The sequence below is a fragment of the Sturnira hondurensis genome, unplaced genomic scaffold (genome assembly GCF_014824575.4).
Source record: "Sturnira hondurensis isolate 20B ecotype Veracruz unplaced genomic scaffold, ASM1482457v3 Scaffold0014099, whole genome shotgun sequence".
Lineage (NCBI taxonomy): Eukaryota > Metazoa > Chordata > Mammalia > Chiroptera > Phyllostomidae > Sturnira > Sturnira hondurensis.
In genome coordinates this window covers 1,268,671-1,285,486 of record NW_028086730.1, presented here as the reverse complement: position 1 = coordinate 1,285,486, position 16,816 = coordinate 1,268,671, and the positions used below count along the sequence as shown (strand labels likewise).

General features: G+C 63.7%; 1 protein-coding gene across 1 annotated transcript in view; it reads right to left on the bottom strand.

Annotated features, from left to right (window-relative positions):
• ANO1 (anoctamin 1) overlaps window positions 1-16,816 on the bottom strand; it is a 120,179-nt gene that overhangs the window by 17,761 nt on the left and 85,602 nt on the right. Inside the window, exons 13-20 of the mRNA XM_037062573.1 lie at window positions 14,154-14,314; window positions 9,511-9,593; window positions 7,550-7,561; window positions 6,886-6,957; window positions 4,834-4,911; window positions 3,834-3,908; window positions 570-771; window positions 273-384 (exon numbers count right to left, since the gene is read on the bottom strand). Of these exons, the coding sequence (XP_036918468.1) occupies window positions 273-384; window positions 570-771; window positions 3,834-3,908; window positions 4,834-4,911; window positions 6,886-6,957; window positions 7,550-7,561; window positions 9,511-9,593; window positions 14,154-14,314 (795 nt within the window). The remainder of the gene's footprint in view (window positions 1-272; window positions 385-569; window positions 772-3,833; window positions 3,909-4,833; window positions 4,912-6,885; window positions 6,958-7,549; window positions 7,562-9,510; window positions 9,594-14,153; window positions 14,315-16,816) is intronic.

The window sequence follows — 16,816 nt, the reverse complement described above, 5'->3', positions numbered from 1 at the left end:
CTCTTGACTCATCCTGGCCCATGTGGGAACACCTGGAGCTTGCTGCCCGGGTCCCAGTGCCCAGGGTCCTGGCTCCCTGGGGTCCCTGCTGCCTGGGGCCCCCACAGGAACTCGGACCCTCCCAAAGTTGGGCAGCCGTGAGAGCCACGCCGATGGCTCTGTCCTGGGCTGGGGCGCCCCCACCTGCGGGACCTGGTGGGGGAGTCTCCCCCAGGGCTGGGGGGGCTGGGGTGGGGAGAGGCCGTGAGGTTTGGCAGCGGCGCAGTGCCTACCGGCCTTTGAAGAAAGCCACATAGAAGATAGGGGTGTAGGAGTTGACGAACTTCAGCAGGAAGGCCTTGAAGATCAGCCTCTCCTCGAAGCTCTTCTCGGTCTTGGGGACCTCTGGAAGGGGCGAGGTGCACACCAATGAGGGCCCGGGCTGGCCACTGCACTCGGCTCGCATGGGGACGGGGCTTAAGGGGGCGTGAGTGACCAGCCCAGGGCCCCACAGGGCGAGGGGGCGGCTCGGAGCTCCCCGGCTCCAGGGCTCGGCCAGGGCCGTGGCCACCGGGGCGGCAGGCGCTCACCAATCTTGGTGAGCCAGCGGGCTATGCAGCCGTACACCTCGTCCAGGAGGATGATGACCACCAGGTTGATGATGACCGCGGTGGCCGTGACCGTGACCCGGATGTTGGACCGCACAGACGGGGAGGAGTTCATGGCTAGGGCGGCGGCCGTGGAGATTCTGTAGATGATGACGCCAAGGACGATGGCGAAGGTCACCGCTACCTGCAGAGAGAGGGGGACAGCTTGGCAGGGCCACCGGGGTCTCACTGGACCACCCCTTTGGCTCCTCCAGCCCAGCCCCTCCAGCCCAGCCCCTCCCGCTTCAGCTTCAAAATGGGGCGGCCATTTGCTGTCCCCCACCGCATGTTGGGGCTCTGCGGCATCCACGTCCCAGGCAGGGACGAGGGGCTCGTTTCTGTTTTACAGAAGAGGCTGAGGGCCAGAGGGGCCAGGTAACCAGGTCTGCCACCCAGCCCACATGCTGGGACTGGCCAGCTCCGTGCCATGGCAGGTGGACCACAGCTCGGGGCGTCCCCCCAACCTGCTGACGGGGCGGAGGTGACACGGAGGAGCACTGACTGTCTCTGCGGAGTGCCGACTACGGGAGGCGCTGGGGGCGTGAGGCGGTCTGACCAGGGTGGCAGTGTCGCAGGCCTGCCTGGGACAGGCAGGTCGGGTCCCTCCCCTCAAGCTCCTAGGGGCCACCAACACCCTTGTCCCCAGGAGCTGGCCTCTTATCTTGCCAAACCCACTCATGGGCTGGATGGTTCCATCAAACTCGGGCTGGTGGTTGCCTGAGAGGGCCAGCCCACCCGTCAGACCATGACAGGTCTGACCTGTGTGTGGCTGCCTGGTGGCCTGGGGGCCTTTCCCTTTCCCTCAAAGACCCCGGCTTGGTGGGAAGAGCCCGTCCTCACCCTGCCCCTGACCCAGGAGTGAGGCCGCCTGCAAACCCCAACCCAAGGACACACTGTGGGGTGCCGGCTCCGCCCTCTCTCTGCTCCCTCCCAGTGTCCTGTGTCCTCACACGGTGGCTCCCATTAAGGGTGCGGCAGGCAGGCCGTGCCCCTGCTGGGAAGGTCCCTCGAGGCTCCTGGGGCAGCCCTGGAGCGGCATGGGGACGTGCCCTATGTCCCTGCAGCTCGGAGAGGCTGTGGGTGGTTCGCCCCACAGGGGCCCCGGGCCATCGGACGTGTCCTAGGAAAGCTCTTGTTCTGAGCTTCGGGCCAGTAACTCTGCTCCTGCAGGTGACTAAAGGGTGGCCCCGCCCTGACCCAGAGAAGGTCCATGGCCACACCACGCCCCGTGGAGGGGCAGCCCTTTCTGAGGTGTGGGTGCCACTCCCCACCAGCTCTGGGAACCAGGGCTTTCCTCAGAAATCCTGGGCTCCTGCCCAGAGGCCCCTCCCAGAGGAGACGCCACCCTGGCCTGGGAGATGGGGGTGCAGACAGGGTGGCTGGCCTGCAGGATGACTCAGCCAGGCCCCGACCCCCGTCTAGCCGGAGGGCTGACAAGCGTCCACGGCCTTCCTGGGTACGATTCCCCTCTGGAAGGAAGGAGCCGCCAGGGCCAGGGCTTGGGTACTACATTCACCCCAGGGTCTCTGGAACCGGGACCACGGGGGCACATGGTCGGCGCTCAGCTAAGGCTGGCTTGGTGAATGGAGCTCCTGAGCGAGGGGAAAAACTCACTGACACATCTGCCGGGGTCGCCAGCACCTCAAGGGCCGGCTCCTTCCCTGCCCACGCTCTGCCTTTGCTGGGAGGAGCCATGTGCCCACATCCCAGCTCCCCCGAAGCCAGGGTGGCCACAGGAAAGGGTCTGACCAATGAGATGCAAGTGGAGGTTGTGGACAGGCCTTCTGGGAAGTGCCTTCAATGCGGGGCTGCCTCCACTGGCATCGTCTCCTTCCCCTGGGCCCTAACCCTTCCTCCTGCCTGGACAGTGGGGGTGATGTTGGAGGTGGAGCAGCCACGTTGTGACCATGAGGAGGCACAGGGTGGGTGAGAAAAAGGTCACAGGAGTTGGGGTCCATCAGCACCGCAGAGCTGCCGGACCAGCCTGACCCTGCCCACCTCCTCCCGTGGCATCACATGAGGAGCCTAAAACTCCTCGAAGTGACGAGGAAGTGACATGTCACCTGTGGGCTCCTTGTAGTGGTGCAGAAGGGGGCCAGCCAGCCCCCCGCCTCCTGCCACCCCTCACTGGTCCTTCTGCAAGGGCACTGCTGCTTGTCTGCCAGGCGCCTACGTTTCCTGTTTCCCACACCCATCCCCCGTGAGGTGAGCCCTGGGGGCCTCTGGGTAGGGACCGTGTGTGCCTGGAGGGGACACTCCTGGGCGTAAGAGGCATGTGCTCCGGGGCCCTCAGGGAGAGCCTGGATCCACTCAGTCACCTGATAGCAAAACAGGGGCCCCATCGAGTTGGCTTCCTGGTCTTGGGGGTCCCCACTCTGGGTTTCTTTACACTGGCCAAGGTCCCCCTCTTATTGTGTGTAAGAGCACGAGGGGAAACTGAGTCACTACTCTGCCTCTGATTACTCAGATTAGGGGGCCTGCCCTCAGCCCAGCCCAGAAAACCAAGATGAGCCCCGGCTCCCTGTCTCCAAGTTCAAACGGAGCAGTGGGCTCCAGGCAGACGGCCCTGCAGGCACCTGGCCCGACACCTGCTGGCTGGTGGTCTGGGGAGAGGCCAGACCTTCGGGCCTCAGTTTCTCCACCAGCTGCAGGTGGTGCTGCTGGGACAGGCGGGTGGTGAGGATGCATGGAGATGCCCCCTGGGAGGCCCTCGGGCCAGCCAGGCTCCTGCCCAGCCCTTGGCCCACAGCAGGGCCCCAGGGGCCGGGGGCCGGGAGCCGGGTCTGGGGCCGTGCAAGACTCTAACACAAAGATCTGGGCTGGAGGCAGGGACAGTCGTGTGTTCAGTGACTGCAAGTGGCCCTGGCCTCTCGGGGAAGGACGGGAGAAAGCACAGCTCGCCAGGGGCGGAGGCCTTCCAGGCCAGAGGCCCGTCAACATCAGGCTAAAACCTACAGAGAGCTGAGTGTGGCCGGTGCCTTCTGATCAGCAGCCCCGAGTCACGGGCCGCAGTCACCTGGGTGGCATCGTCCGGACTTTTGTCCTATCTGCGCATTATTCATTAATATTGAGTCATTCTCTGTAAAAGCATCTCAGCTTTGTCCGAAACACTCTCTGTAAAATCTGGGTTCAAGTGACACGTCACTTAAACGTGCCAGCCAGGTGTGGCCTCCCCAGGGCCCTCCCGCTGGGTCTTCCAGAACTTACCATGAAGATGATGGACACCAGGTTGGTGAGGTAGGCTGGGAACCGGTCTCTCCAGGTCAGCTTCACCCTGTCGGTCTACGACGGGAGACAAGCGGGGTCACCCGTGAGAGCCACCAGGGTGGGGGGAAGAGTGTGTGTGCACATGAGCTTGGACACACTGAGAAACGCCTTAAAAAAACGTGGGCAGGTGACGAGAGAATGCAAACATCCTGTGTTCCGGGGAACAGCGGGGTTCTCGTCACCTGGGCAAAGAGGTCCTGGGGTAACAGCAGTGGCAGCCCTTTAAACATGGGAGCCCTCCGTGTCACGATAGTAATAATGCCAAACAGCCACGCCTCTGAATCAGATCATTAGACGCCATTGGGGAGAAGCCTGCGCCCGGCATCCACTTATTTGGCGGAAAGTCTCACTTCTAAGGCAAGAAGACCCAAGGCGCTTCGCCCACCACGCCACCCAGGAGCCCACCGCCGCCCACCACAGCAGCCATTTTTCCTCGGCTGAGCGAGCTGAAACAGGCAACCCGCACAAGTTCAAGGGCTGGCTGCCGCGCAGCAGCGGCGGACCGTGGCGCCACCTGGTCTGCGGGCTCTCTGGGTCTGGAGGAACCTTAAGCAGAAGCTTGTCCCTAACCTGGGAAGGTTCCAGAACGAGGTGGGTTTTTAAGTGGGAAAATGCAAGTATCCGGTCAAAGAACGCTGCCGAGGACAGGACCCGGGGGCCGCTGGTTCCGGGGCGGGTGGCATGCGTGTTAACGAGAAGACCGAGACCCGCCGGCAGGCAGTGGTGACCAGCACGGTTGACAAGCTCCCCCACCCCGCGGCCCCACCGCCATGCAGTGACGTCTCCGCACGCCCCGCAGCTTGCTGGGTGCGGCGGGAAGGCGAAGAAGCATGGTGCTGAATGTTAACAACACACAACAGTCAGAGTGCGTCCAGGAGAACGCAGCGGACCGGGCGTCGCCAGCAGTCAAGAGCGGCATCGCCCCGGGACAGAGAAGTACCAATTTCACCCCCGCCATGGCTGTCTTAACCCTCCGCTTCCATTTGTTTGTTGACTCTTCTGGAACATTCCGGTGCTTCTGGGGAGGGGGAGGGACAAGAGAGCACCGAGGGTGAGGCATGGCTGCGCCCCAGGCCACTGTCGCCTCTTCCTTGGCGTGCTGGCTGCCAAGGCCGATCCGGGTTCTGGGCATTTAAACCAGGGCTGGCAGAGCCCCGTGTCCCAAAAGAGAGGCTGTGACACAGGTGAGGGGAGCAGTGGGCCAGGTCTCAGGTGAGACCCCGCGGGCCCCGTCACGGCCACGCTCTAGCCAGCGCTGCTGGGACTCACGTGGTTTGTTTCTGCAAAGACTCCGGGTGTGCGGGGCACTTGGTGCCAACGTGGAGGAAGCCACAGCCCGAGGTGTACATTCCCGTACCAATGACGGGGTAGGTTGATTTGCCCCAGCTGGGGGAAGTGGAAGCCATCAAGACAAAGCAATGGAGGAGAAGAGGAAGGGAGTGCCTGCCAGAGGCAGCTGGATCCTGGGGGCTGCACAGTCTGCAGAAAGGACCCCGCTCCCTGCGGCTTGCACAGGATCAAGGGCCTCGGGGCAAAGCCACGAGGCGGAGTGACTGGGCTCCCGAGGGGCCCTCCTGGCACAGCCACCCAGACCCGCCGCTGGGGCCTCGTGAGTCCCTGGTCTTCAGCGGAGGGACCTGCGCTGCTCAGCCTTTGCTCCCCCTGCCCAGAGGAAGTCAAGGCCCTCCACGCCCACACCCAGCGGTGCTGCCACGAAGCCTAGGGGGGGCCGTCCCGGGCCACACATCTCCACACGCTCGTGGGACTGAGGATGCCGCGCCAAGCATGCAGTGGGGCTCCGAGGCTTGCGTAGCCTCGCCTGCCCCTCAGGAGGGGACACAAGGCCTGGAAGGGGCCGTGGAGCTGTTCACGGCCACGCAGTGGCTGCTCAGGGGCAGCACGCACTGGCTGGTGTGTGCACGTCCTCTGATCTCTTACGAGAAAAGGACACTCTCCTGACCTGGGGTGATGAGGTGCTCCTGTGGCTGTTCTCTTTGCACCCCTGAGCCCCGCTTGGACTTGGAGTGTGCATTCAGAGAGGTGCACCCCCTTGCCAGCTGCAGGAGGACTCAGCCGAGCCCGAGATGGACCTTTTGGTGCACCTGCCTTACCCCCTAGGTGGGGAGCTGGCTACCAAGGCCCCCAGTCACTTTGAACCAGCAAATGCTGTCCATGGGACACAATGACAAGGCAAGATCAACCCAGGGGACTGTCCTGACCAGCGGCAGAGGCCGAGGGCAGAGGGGACAGCAAATGCTGGTGTTCGGGCGGGCGGGCACCCTCGGTGCCCCGGCCTTCCAGCACTGAGGCGCACTGCCCCAGCCGCTGTCAGGGGCCAGCCAGCAAGGGCTCTCGGCTCCCCACCGAGCCAACACCCGCACCAACGCCTCTAGAGGCTCATGGGAGCTCAGGCCACTCACAGGAGACTGAGGACTCGAAGGACAGGTTCGGGGAGAAAGAGAGGCATTAGTGTCCAAAGCTGCAGGCCTCTCGGCATCACACACACAGCACCGCTCGCCCTTGCTCTCGTTGTCTGAGAGTGAACCAAGGACCCGGCCGTGGGTGCAGGGGCCCCGGCTGGGCAAACCCTCCGGTGCCACCAACACAGGGCGCAGTGGGTGGCCCTGGCGAGTGTCATGTGCACCGCGAACCCGCAGCAGGACTCCCGGGTTCTGGATGTTACAAGGTTGGCTGAAGCCTGAGACCGCACTCAGGACAGATCGGGAAGGTGGAGCTACAGCATGTCTGTGGCCGGACCTGGCTCCTTCTCGTGTTTGTAAATCAAGTTTCGTGGGAACACGCCACACCCACTCATTGCCCTGTTGTCTGGGGCTGTTTGTGAGCCACAGTGGCGGCAGTGACGAGCTGTGACCGGGGCCCGTGGAGTCTACACGTTCACTGCCCGGCGTCTGCAGGCCGGCTCCCTGTCCCCAGGGTGGACAGTCACCCAGAGCCTCACTGCTGGGGAGGCCCTCAGCAGTAGGCACCATACCTCTTTGTCCTTGGACTCCTTTCTCATCGACTTCTGAAACACTCGAGCTTCGTACTCGGCTCTGGGATGGCCCTGCGAAGGGGACCGGGTGAATCGTGAGTTCGGGGTGCTCATCACGGGCGCACACGGCCGATTCAGTCTGCACATTCGCCCTGGGTGCCCTTTGGGGCCGGTTCACAGCTGGCTGTTTGTCCCATTTCCAATCCAGAGCCCGCCCCACATGGTCTGGCCGGGAGTGTGCCCCTTGCTCGGGACCCCGGCCCCTTGGGGAGCCCACAGAACTGGGCTCTGTGAGCTGGGGGAAAGTCGGGCTGCGCCCTGCGGCCCGCTGGCCCACTTTCCCGCTGTGAACACCCAGCCATGAACTGGCCCCGAGAATGTCCTATCAGGAACCGTGGGGGTCAGAAGAGACGGCAGTGGGTGTCAGCAAGCGCGGCAGACCAGAGGCACCAGGCCTGGGGGGAGATCAGAGCGGGTCAGCGAGAGGCGCTGGAACGGAAGAACGGGGTTAGGAGAGGCCCGAGGGTGGCAGAAGCGAGACCCCGGCCGGTGGAGGAGCTGCAGGAGCTGAACCGGAGAGAGAGACACGGCGAGGTGCGCGAGCAGGTCCCTCGCCCCGGAGACGGGCTACGGGAAGACAGAGGAGTGACAAAAAGTTCCAAACCTTCACTGCCTCCTTCGGGGAACCAGACACGTAGAAACAAAAAACAAAAAGACCGCGTTACTTGTGTTGCTTAAGAGACAGGCCGCACCCTGCAAAGAGACCTTCTCATGAACCAGGATGGAACTGACCGATGCACGTGGACAAGGAGCCCTCCGGCCGGAGACCCACTGGTGGGCTCGGCTACCTTAGTGTGACCGTGTGGTCACTTTTGGGGCTCAAGGATTTGGAAAACTCCTGGGCGAGTGCTGTGCAAACTGCCTCCACCTGTCTTGGCCCAGGGGCACCTGGGGCACCGGGGTCAAGTGAGGGGACAAGGGACTCTCTGCTCCCAGAGCCAACCCCTGGGGCTCTGGCTTCATGCACAGGCTGCCTTCCTGACTCAGGGGGTTCCTTCCCCAAAGGGTCCCCAGTTAGCCACCCCACGGTGGTGGGGACACTCACCTTGGGGACGTCATTCAGTGCCCTTGGCCTCATGGCCAAGGGTTCTAATCGCCACCCCGAAGCCAAGTGCCTCATCGGGGCAGGGTGCAGAGCTCATGGGGTGGGCCCCCCAGGGCCTCAACAAATGGGACTGGCCCCTCCCCACGGCAGTCCCCAGCCACAGGGACATCATGAAAGGGACATTCTAAGCCTTCTTCTAAAATAAGATGACAACTGCTTTTTGTTGTGTCGGAATTTCCTCACCGACACACAAGAAAAGAACCTGCCCGGGAGTTGGCTGACCCAGACTCCGCCTTGGGGAACGAAGGGGCTCCACGCCCGGCTCACCATGGAGAGCTGTGTGTCCAGAACGGGCTGCATGGGTCTTGGTGTTGCCATGTGTGACATGGGACACGGTGACCCCTGTGGAAGAGGGCTGAGCCCAGAGGCGCCAGCCGTGTGACCGGCCATGGGGCGCTTGCTGGCGCTGGGCTCTCTCTGCTGGCCTACTGAGACCCCTCCGGCTCTCTGGGGGGAGAGCGGTCCCACCTTCCGCACTTGAGAAGTGAGGACAGAGAGGCTAAGCAACTGGCCCAAGGTCACACAGCACAGGCAGGGCCAAATCAGGATGGAACCCAGCAGCCTGGTGCCCTGAGACTCCTCCTGCCAATCGCCCCTGCCCCCCCGCCCTGAGTGCTGAGCCTAGTCCACTGGAACCCATTCCCCTCAGCCACCGACAGCGTCGTCGGCCCAGCGCCCGCATGCCGGCCTCTCCGACTGCGTCGGGTTTGGCTACAGCGTGGCTGGCAGCCTCAGGAGAGAGAAAGCGCTGGGTGGGGGGTGTACCCGGAATGTTGAAAACATGATGGGAGAGACGTTCACATTCTGACGAAAACCCACCAGGGCTTAAAAAAGCAGCGCAACATTTGATACAATGTAGTGGCGAGCAGCGTGGCCACACCTTACGGCTAGACTCTGTGAGGCTGGCCGTGGGCACTGTCCTCGTTATTCCCACTCGTCCCAGGAGGGCCGGGCCAGGGGCCCCGGGGAGAGGGCTCACTGCCATCTGGGGACCCTGGGTCCTGACTGACTCCCTCCCGGGACGGCGGGTTCTCCCTCTATTAGGAAAGATTCTGCTGCGTTTCGCAGTCACACTGAGTCACTGGCTCTGAGGAGTGCAGCTTTGGCACTCGGGGCAAAGGCTCCCATCCGCTCTGGGGGACCTGGCCTCGGGAGCGGTGGTGATTCCCTCCCAGACCCGCCCAGCCTCCCCCGGGTTCGGTGAGGTCAGGGTGGTGAGCCATCCCGGGCTGCGCGCGTGGGCGGCACGTCCCTGTGAGCAGGGAGACGGGCAAACACTGGACAGACATCAAACAGTCGCTCCGGCAACCAAGGGTGAGTCAACGGCCAGGGGGGTGAACCCAGGGAGCAGCTTGGCCTGGGCCTCGGGACTTCGGGCTTCCTTTCGTGGTGGGAGGGGCCCAGGAGGTCATGGGATGCAGGGCGGGGGGTGGGGCTTGAGGGAGGTGCCACTCACTCACCTCCTCGTCCTCGAAGCCCGTGAGGTCCCAGCGGTAGTTGAGCCTCATCTGCTTCCGTTTCCAGTGCTCCATGAAGGTGGCAGCTGCAGGGGGGTGGGGGGGGCACAGGGTCAGGGGCTGGGGAGCCCCGGAATCCCGGCACGCTCCTCTTCTGCGCCACATGCTGAGTGGGGGTAACAGCATGCCGGACCGAGAACATCACACAAGTCAGGCCCTTCAGCCCCCCAGCATCCAACGCAGAGATGGCCACGGTCCCATTTGATGGGTAACGACACCGAGGGGCACGGAAATCTCATTCTCGCTGAGGGTGTGCCTCCAGCTGGCGGGGGGCCAGACAGGCTGGTCCCACAGCCTGTGCTATTAACCGTCCTGTCCTGTCAATCCTGGGGACCCCCAGGGCACAGGCGGGGGTCCTTTGGTCAGAAAGTGTGAGGGGTGGGCCCAGGCCGTTTGCTCAAGCTCCACGCGCACACAGGTACTCGCCACTACATCCTGGTTTGTGTTCCCCACAAACTAAGTTCGGTTCAAATGCCGCCTCCTCCAGGAAGCCTCTGGTCATCCTCCTCAGTGTCAGAAGGGAGCCAACTCCTCTAGGAGCCTCTCCTGGTCACGGCATCCACACTGCCTTCCACCGCCACGTCCGGCGGCCCTTCTGGTGTGTGGGGCAGGGGCGGGGCCCCATTCCCTGGGACCCCCTTGTGCAGCCCAGTGTCTGGCAGGGATGGGAACTCCGTGGAGAGTCCTCACTGAAGGAGCAAATGACTGTGGAGAGCTCGCTGCCTGCATGTGGAACCGCCCCAGGCTGCAGCCTTTACCCCGAAGCTCCTCCCCAGCGTCGGCCGGGGGCAGAAGGGTGGGTGTCCTGAAGTTAGAGCCCAGGGGTCTTGAGCTGTCACGTGTCAGGCACATTCAGACAGCTGCCACACGAGCGTGCATCTCATTCAACCTGCCAGTGACCGAGGGGGGGAGGTGCGCTCCATTCTCCCTGTTACAGAGGAGGAGACCCGCCTTGCCTGGAGGGGGGCGGCGTCAAGTCCCAAAGTGACAGGGACAGACCTCCCTGTGTGTTCACCGTCATGCACTGGAAAGCAGAGGGGACGGGACGGGCCCTGCGGGCAGTCTGTCCCAGTCCCTCCTGGGTTTCTCGGGACGCAGGCCTGGGACACGGTGCCAGGATCTCCTGGGGAGCATGTCAAAGTACAGGTTCCCGGCCCTACCGACGGCGTTTGGGACAAGCCGTGCGGGTCACCCCTGTGCACGGGCATCTAGAAGGGCTGACCTGCCCACCCCTGTCTGTCCTTCTGTCCATCCCTACTCATCCCCCCAGACACACCCTCCCTACGCCCTGGGGTCCTGTCCTGACCCATCCACTCTGCCCTTTGCCTGGGCCGGGCTCCAGTTTCCCTAACTCTGGCTACCTCCTCACTGGCCACCGAGCCCCTTTCCTGAGCCCCTTCCCTGAAAGCTGCGGTCGTGACCTTGGTGTGACCTTGCAGGCTCCATGAGATGTCCTTGGCTGGGCCTTCCAGCCACCTCCTGCTCCAGCAGGGTCCTCGGAGCCTCTCAGGCGGCCCTGACCCCCTGGTGACCCTGGGAGCCAGTGGGGCTCAGCCACTCGGACTCCGTCAGAGCCGGGGCCTGGCCTCCTGAAAATGCAGCCCCCGAGAGTGGGACCAGCTCCTTGGGCAGAGGCCCCCAGCAGCCCAATGCCTGCTTCGCACACGTCCCTTTTCTGGAAGTCGAGAGCAGACACATGTCAACCCGAGAAGCGCCGGCGTGGGGCCGGATCCCCCCCATCAGCGCCTCGGGGCGGGCCCAGGCACAGAGGCCTCTAGCCTTCCCTGGTCTCCTGAGTCACCGGGCACCCTCCTTATTCACCCCCCAGTGTGTGTTGGCTCGTGACCCTGCCCCTGGCCTTTTGACTCCAGCAGAGAGAGTCACTGTCCCTCTGTCCCCAGCTAGCTCAGGGTGACTCAGCCAGGCCGCCTGTCCACTCCACTCGGCCCCGGGCATGGGTCTCAGTGTGGCCCAGCCGTTTCATGGAAGCTGGGACCACCCATCTCCAGCTTCTAGTGGCTGGAACCAGACAACCCCCTTTGCTCTGGGCCACACCGCGCAGCAGCGGAGAGACCCCTTATTGTGCTGTAATTTCAGACAACTGATCCTGGAGGACAACTCAGGGGGGTCATCCTTGCTCCATGTGACACCTTATTTGAGGCTTTGAAATGCCACAAATTCTAGGCGGCAGGGAGCTGTGGTGTCTGGGGACAGAGCCACCTCGGAGTGGGAGCGAGATTAACGCAGTGGGCAGCAGGCCCTCCTGCTGGGGACACAGCCAGCTCCCCTCCCGGCGGCGACGGGCTTGGGGCCGCTCCCTGGCACTGTGTGGATGGGCAGCTGGGGGACAGAGAGGGAAAGGACACGGGGGGCCGGAACACCAGTGGGGAGGTGACCCCTGAGGATATGGAATGAGTAATAGAGCACGGGACGGAGAAAATGTGCACGACGGTCCCTGCTAAGTACGTTTGGCAGAGGGAGTGAATGGCCGGGGGACAGAGGGACTGTCCCCCGTCCCCTCCGCCCTGCACAGGGGCTGCTGGGGGTGCCACACACACACCTCTCAGCCCAGCAGGCTCTTTCCTGTCTTCTACAATAACCTCTTTTTTCCTAAAGTAAGTGCTCCAGGGAGAAGCTTGGCTGTTTTCTCGTTTCTTACCCCCAAGGGGTAACGCATAGACTGCACTTGCACTGGACTCTGACAGACGGCGCGTCTGTGGTCTCCCGGCTGGCAGTGGGGCTGGAGGAGGCCTGGGGCAGACAGAGACAGCTCTGCCTTTTCCCTCCCGGGGGCCCGGGTGCGGGGAGGGACCACTGATTTTTCTCCCAAGGGTGGGACTGTTAGTAAGGGCTGGCCAGCGTCTTTGAGGGTGTGCCGTGGTACGTCTTTGCACACAGTAGGTGCTCGATAAAGAAGAGTGACATGAGCACACTGGTCGCATGGAACTGGCTGCTCTAGGTTTAACAAATTTAATCAAAGGTCTGCGGTGCTGGCTGGAGGGCAGCGTTACTGCTGGGCGCCCCTCACTGCTGGCTCCGGGCGACTCTGCTCCCCGGGGGGGAAACAGAGCGGGGCCTGGGGGAGGTCTGGGTGGGCAGGTGTGACCTTGGGCATGTCTCTTAACCTCTCTGGGCTTCTGTGTCTGCTTCAGAGAACACGAACGGAGGCCCCCCCGCCCCCACTGCACCTGGTGTGGGCTCACTGGGATACGCTGTCAGATCCCTGGCCACGGCCGGGCACACACTCGGTCCCCGGCGCAGGTTCTGGGGGCAAGGCAGGTGTAGTGGGGACAGATGAGGGAGCTAGTCCCGCATATATGTGAGGTGGCCCTGTCAGGAAGGAGCCAGGCAGGCGTGAGGCTGCGTGTGGCCAGAGCCGGCGAGGGGCGCCAGCGGTGGGAGCAGGCGCGGGGTTGTGCCTCGCTCTGCCTCGTATTAGTGAGGTCAGCTTGGGAAAGCCCCCTTAGTGTGTCTGCCTGCCCACCGGGGTCATGAAGATGCCACCTCTCACAGCCACTGGGGGGACGCACGGGCCACCCCGGCAGGGCGCGTCCAGCAGGGCCCGGCGCAGAGCGGGGCTGCTGCTCCCTTGTCAAGAGAAAGTCACGTGGTCCACAGAGGCCCCGGACAGACCGTGGAGGCTCCATCTGGGCTCTGAATTCCTAGGGTCTCGGCCGTTCTCACAGTTTGAAAAAGCAGGCGCTCACTGAGCGGACCTCCCAGCCCGCACAGCGTCCCGCTAGCTCCTGGCGCGGCCCGAGGGACGGCCCAGTGGGGATGCAGCTGAGGTTCCCAGCCAGCCTGTGAGGGGCACTACCACTATCTTCACTGAATGGGGAGGAACCTGGGGCCGGGGGAGTAGAAGCCCCTTGCCAGAGGTCCCACAGCTGCAGGGGATAGGGTGGGAGTGACACCTGAGTTTGGCCCGGGGACGGGCACTGTCCTGTGCATGGCCAACCCAGCTGAGCCCGCCAAGCGGCACGGCCAGAGGTCTGCACTGCACAGTGGGCCTGTGCCTGGCCGGGGGCCCTGCCAGCTGGGGCAGGGCACCTGGAGGCCTCAGCTGGGCTTCCTGGGCCCAGATCAGAGCAGGGTGGGCAGTACAGAGACCGCTGCTCCGGGAGATGGGGGCTCAGTTCCTGGACCGAACCTCTCCGTCCTCGCCTTGGCTGCTGAGGAGTTGAGGGACCCTGGGCACCCCAGGGCCCTCCGAGAGGCACACAGAGCCTACAGGGCACTCTGCAAGGATCTACTGAGACATGTGCCGGGGGCAGCTGAGGTCAGGGAGGAAGGCAGAGCCCCAGGCCCTCCCTGTTCTAAGCAGCTGCCTTCCTGAGCCAGCAGATCCTGGTCCCGGGAAAGAGGTCTAAGAGCAAACCACCCTCCCAGACGTTGGGGCGGAGAAGCTGTCTGCATGGGTGCAGCACAGCCGAGACCCTGGGAACGGCAGGGAAGTGGGGGTTTGTTTCCACGCACCCCTCCCTGTCCATCCCCAGCACACACTGCCTGTGGTCCTCCCGAGAAGGAAATGAGGGGCCCACCCCATGTGCCCACCCCAGCGGCCCTGAGGGGGGCGCTCTGCTCACCCCAGAGGGCCATGAAGATGGAGAAGAAGACGGTGGCCGGGTTGTCGAAGAGGTGGCTGGCCCGGGCTGTGGCACACGCAGAGCTCATCCTCCAGTAGCTGCAGGTCTTGTCGCACAGCGGGCACATGGTGATGTTGTGGGACTGGTCGCACATCTCCCTGCTGGAAGACAGGGGGCGCCGAGAGTCCGGGGTGGGGACGTGCAGGGACTCTGTGGCCCACAGGGACAGAAGGCCTCCCGGTAGGCGTGCTGGGGTGAGGGGAAATGCTGGGACCGAGCTGGGAGTCGGCGGGAGCCCCTTGGTTCCCACCACGGTGGACACAGCCGTTGCCATGGCCCCCCTCTGTGCCCGGGGCCAGCCTCAGAGCCTCGTCACACGCACCCTCACACGGGCCCCATGCTCGGTTTCACGCTCTGCTTTACTGCCTTAAAAGCCTTTGTGACTTTTGAACAGTGGTCCTGCCGCTGCTGCAGCCAGGCCTGGGTGTGACCCGCCCAGAGCTGCCACCTGGCCAGAGAGGGGCCGGTGGGTGAGTGGTCACCTCGGAGGTGGACCCCTGGGCTGCAGCACCCACAGCCTGCGCTGGGATCCCCTCTAGGAGAAGCTGGGGTCCCGGCCACCCTCCCTTGAGTAACCGGGTTCCGTCAAGGCTTGTGCGGTGCTGACAGCGAGGGCTGTGCCAGGCCCCGAAACTGAGAGAGAAGGAGGCGAAGCCGAAAGGGCGCCGCACCTCCCCGAGCCCCTGCCGTGTGCCGGACTCCCAGGCAAGGGCCAAGCCGCTGCAGACAGGCGGAGGAGGGGGCTCCATGGACCCAGTGGCTCAGCTCTCCCCACGCCCAACACTTGGACTCTGCCCTGCTAACGCTGAAAGCGGCCTTCCACCGATGGAAGGCCATCGGTGGGCAAGCAGCAGCCTGAGCTTGGCTCGGAACAGCTTCAGGACCCCACTGTTCCCACTTCACAGGTGAGGACACAGCCCAGAGAGGGTTAGTCACTCGCTCAGGGCCACACAGCAGAGCAGGAACTGTGCCCTGGTCTCTGCATTCTCGAAGCCCTAGGGCCACAAAGCTTGTCTGCTACTCAGAGGCCGCAGGAGGGCTCCCTGCTGAGACCGGGAGGCCCCGGGGCCCGGGCCAGGACCTTGAACTCCAGAAGGCTTCTCCTTCTGGAAGATGAGGGGCCAGGCCAGAACGAGGCCCCACCAGCTCAGGCCCACCTAGCTCTCCCCCAGGACTTGTGGACTTGGAGGAGACTTGGTGTCACCAAGGACCCAAGGCAGGAGTGCACACTCCCTGGTTGGGTGGGGGGGTAGTCCCCTGGGAGAAGCCTGGCCAGTGGGCGTGGGTGGGAGTGTTGTTTTTTGTTTGTAACTCCTGACGCCCTGTTTTATGGGCAGAACCATGCCTGGCCCCTGACAGTCGGTGTTTAGGAAACATCTGCTGACCGGCTCTGGGGGCCCCGTCCCCCAGCAGAGTGGCCATTCCAGTCCTGTCCTGCCCTTTCAGTTGCTTAGTAAACACTGCGCCAGTGGACGACGGGCAAGGCTGCCGGCTTGGAGCCCCTGGGGACCGTGGGTGCAAGTGAGTGCATGGGCGAGTGAGTGAGTGTGCAAGGCGAGGGCCTGGTGCACGCTGGCGGCACAGTGTGGAACCAGCCAGCTCTGATTGGAATCTCGGCTCCAGCGCTTGGGGTCTCTGTGCCCCCGGGCCTCAGTTTCCCCATCTGCAGCAGAGGGTGCCGAGAGTGAGGAGTGCCCAGGTTACTGCTTGTCGGGAGGAGTACACAGAACGCACATGAAGCCTGGGCGCCCTGGACAGGAGGCCCAGGAATCTCCCAGAGGGTCCCTCTCTGGCCCTTCCCTGAGCTTCCTGTCTCCTGGGGGCCCGTCCTGGGAGGCAGAAGGAACCAGCGTGTGAGGGCCCAGGGCCGCACCTCTGCCGCTGTGAGCCCCGGGAATGCCAACGGCCTCCTCCCCGCGGCGTGAATGCCAGCCAGACAAAAAGCCCTTTTTCTGCTGGTGTGAAGCCCTCTGCCTCTCCCTTCACTGCTTTCAGCCAAGATAAAGACAAGGAACGGATGGCCTGCTCTTTGGAGCTGGCGGAGGGCGGGTCAGACTCCCAGCGGGACGACACCTCCCTCTGCTCTGAGACACCGACTGGGTGGAGGCTGTGGTCGGACGGGCCTCGGGGCTCCCCAGGAAGTGCTGTCCGCCCCCCCCAGTGCAGTGGGGGGGGCGCCCTGGGCAGTCTCTCGGCCGCAGCTGCTGGCTCTGCCCCCCGCCAGGGGAGGTGGGGACCTGTAGTCCCCAGGGGCTACCAGGGGGACCTGAGGGCTCCCCACCTTCTGCTGGCCATACCCCTTGGGAAGCAGTCCCCACCATGCCCAGGCCAATGTCGTCTTCGCCACAGTCCCACCCAAGCACAATGACCTCACCTCACAGCAGCAAACAGAGGGACAAGCTTCCTCCCGCCTGGGCCCAAAATAGCCCTGGAGGGGACATTAGCCAGATTCCTTTAGCGTTTGATTCTGAGTGGGTGGAATATTTTAGGTGTTATTCATGCATTAAAACACTATTTACACAGAGGTTCCCCGGGTACGGCCTTTCTGCATTGCAGGTCCCAACGAGCCAGTCTGCTCGTCAGGGGGAGACTCCCGGGCTCTT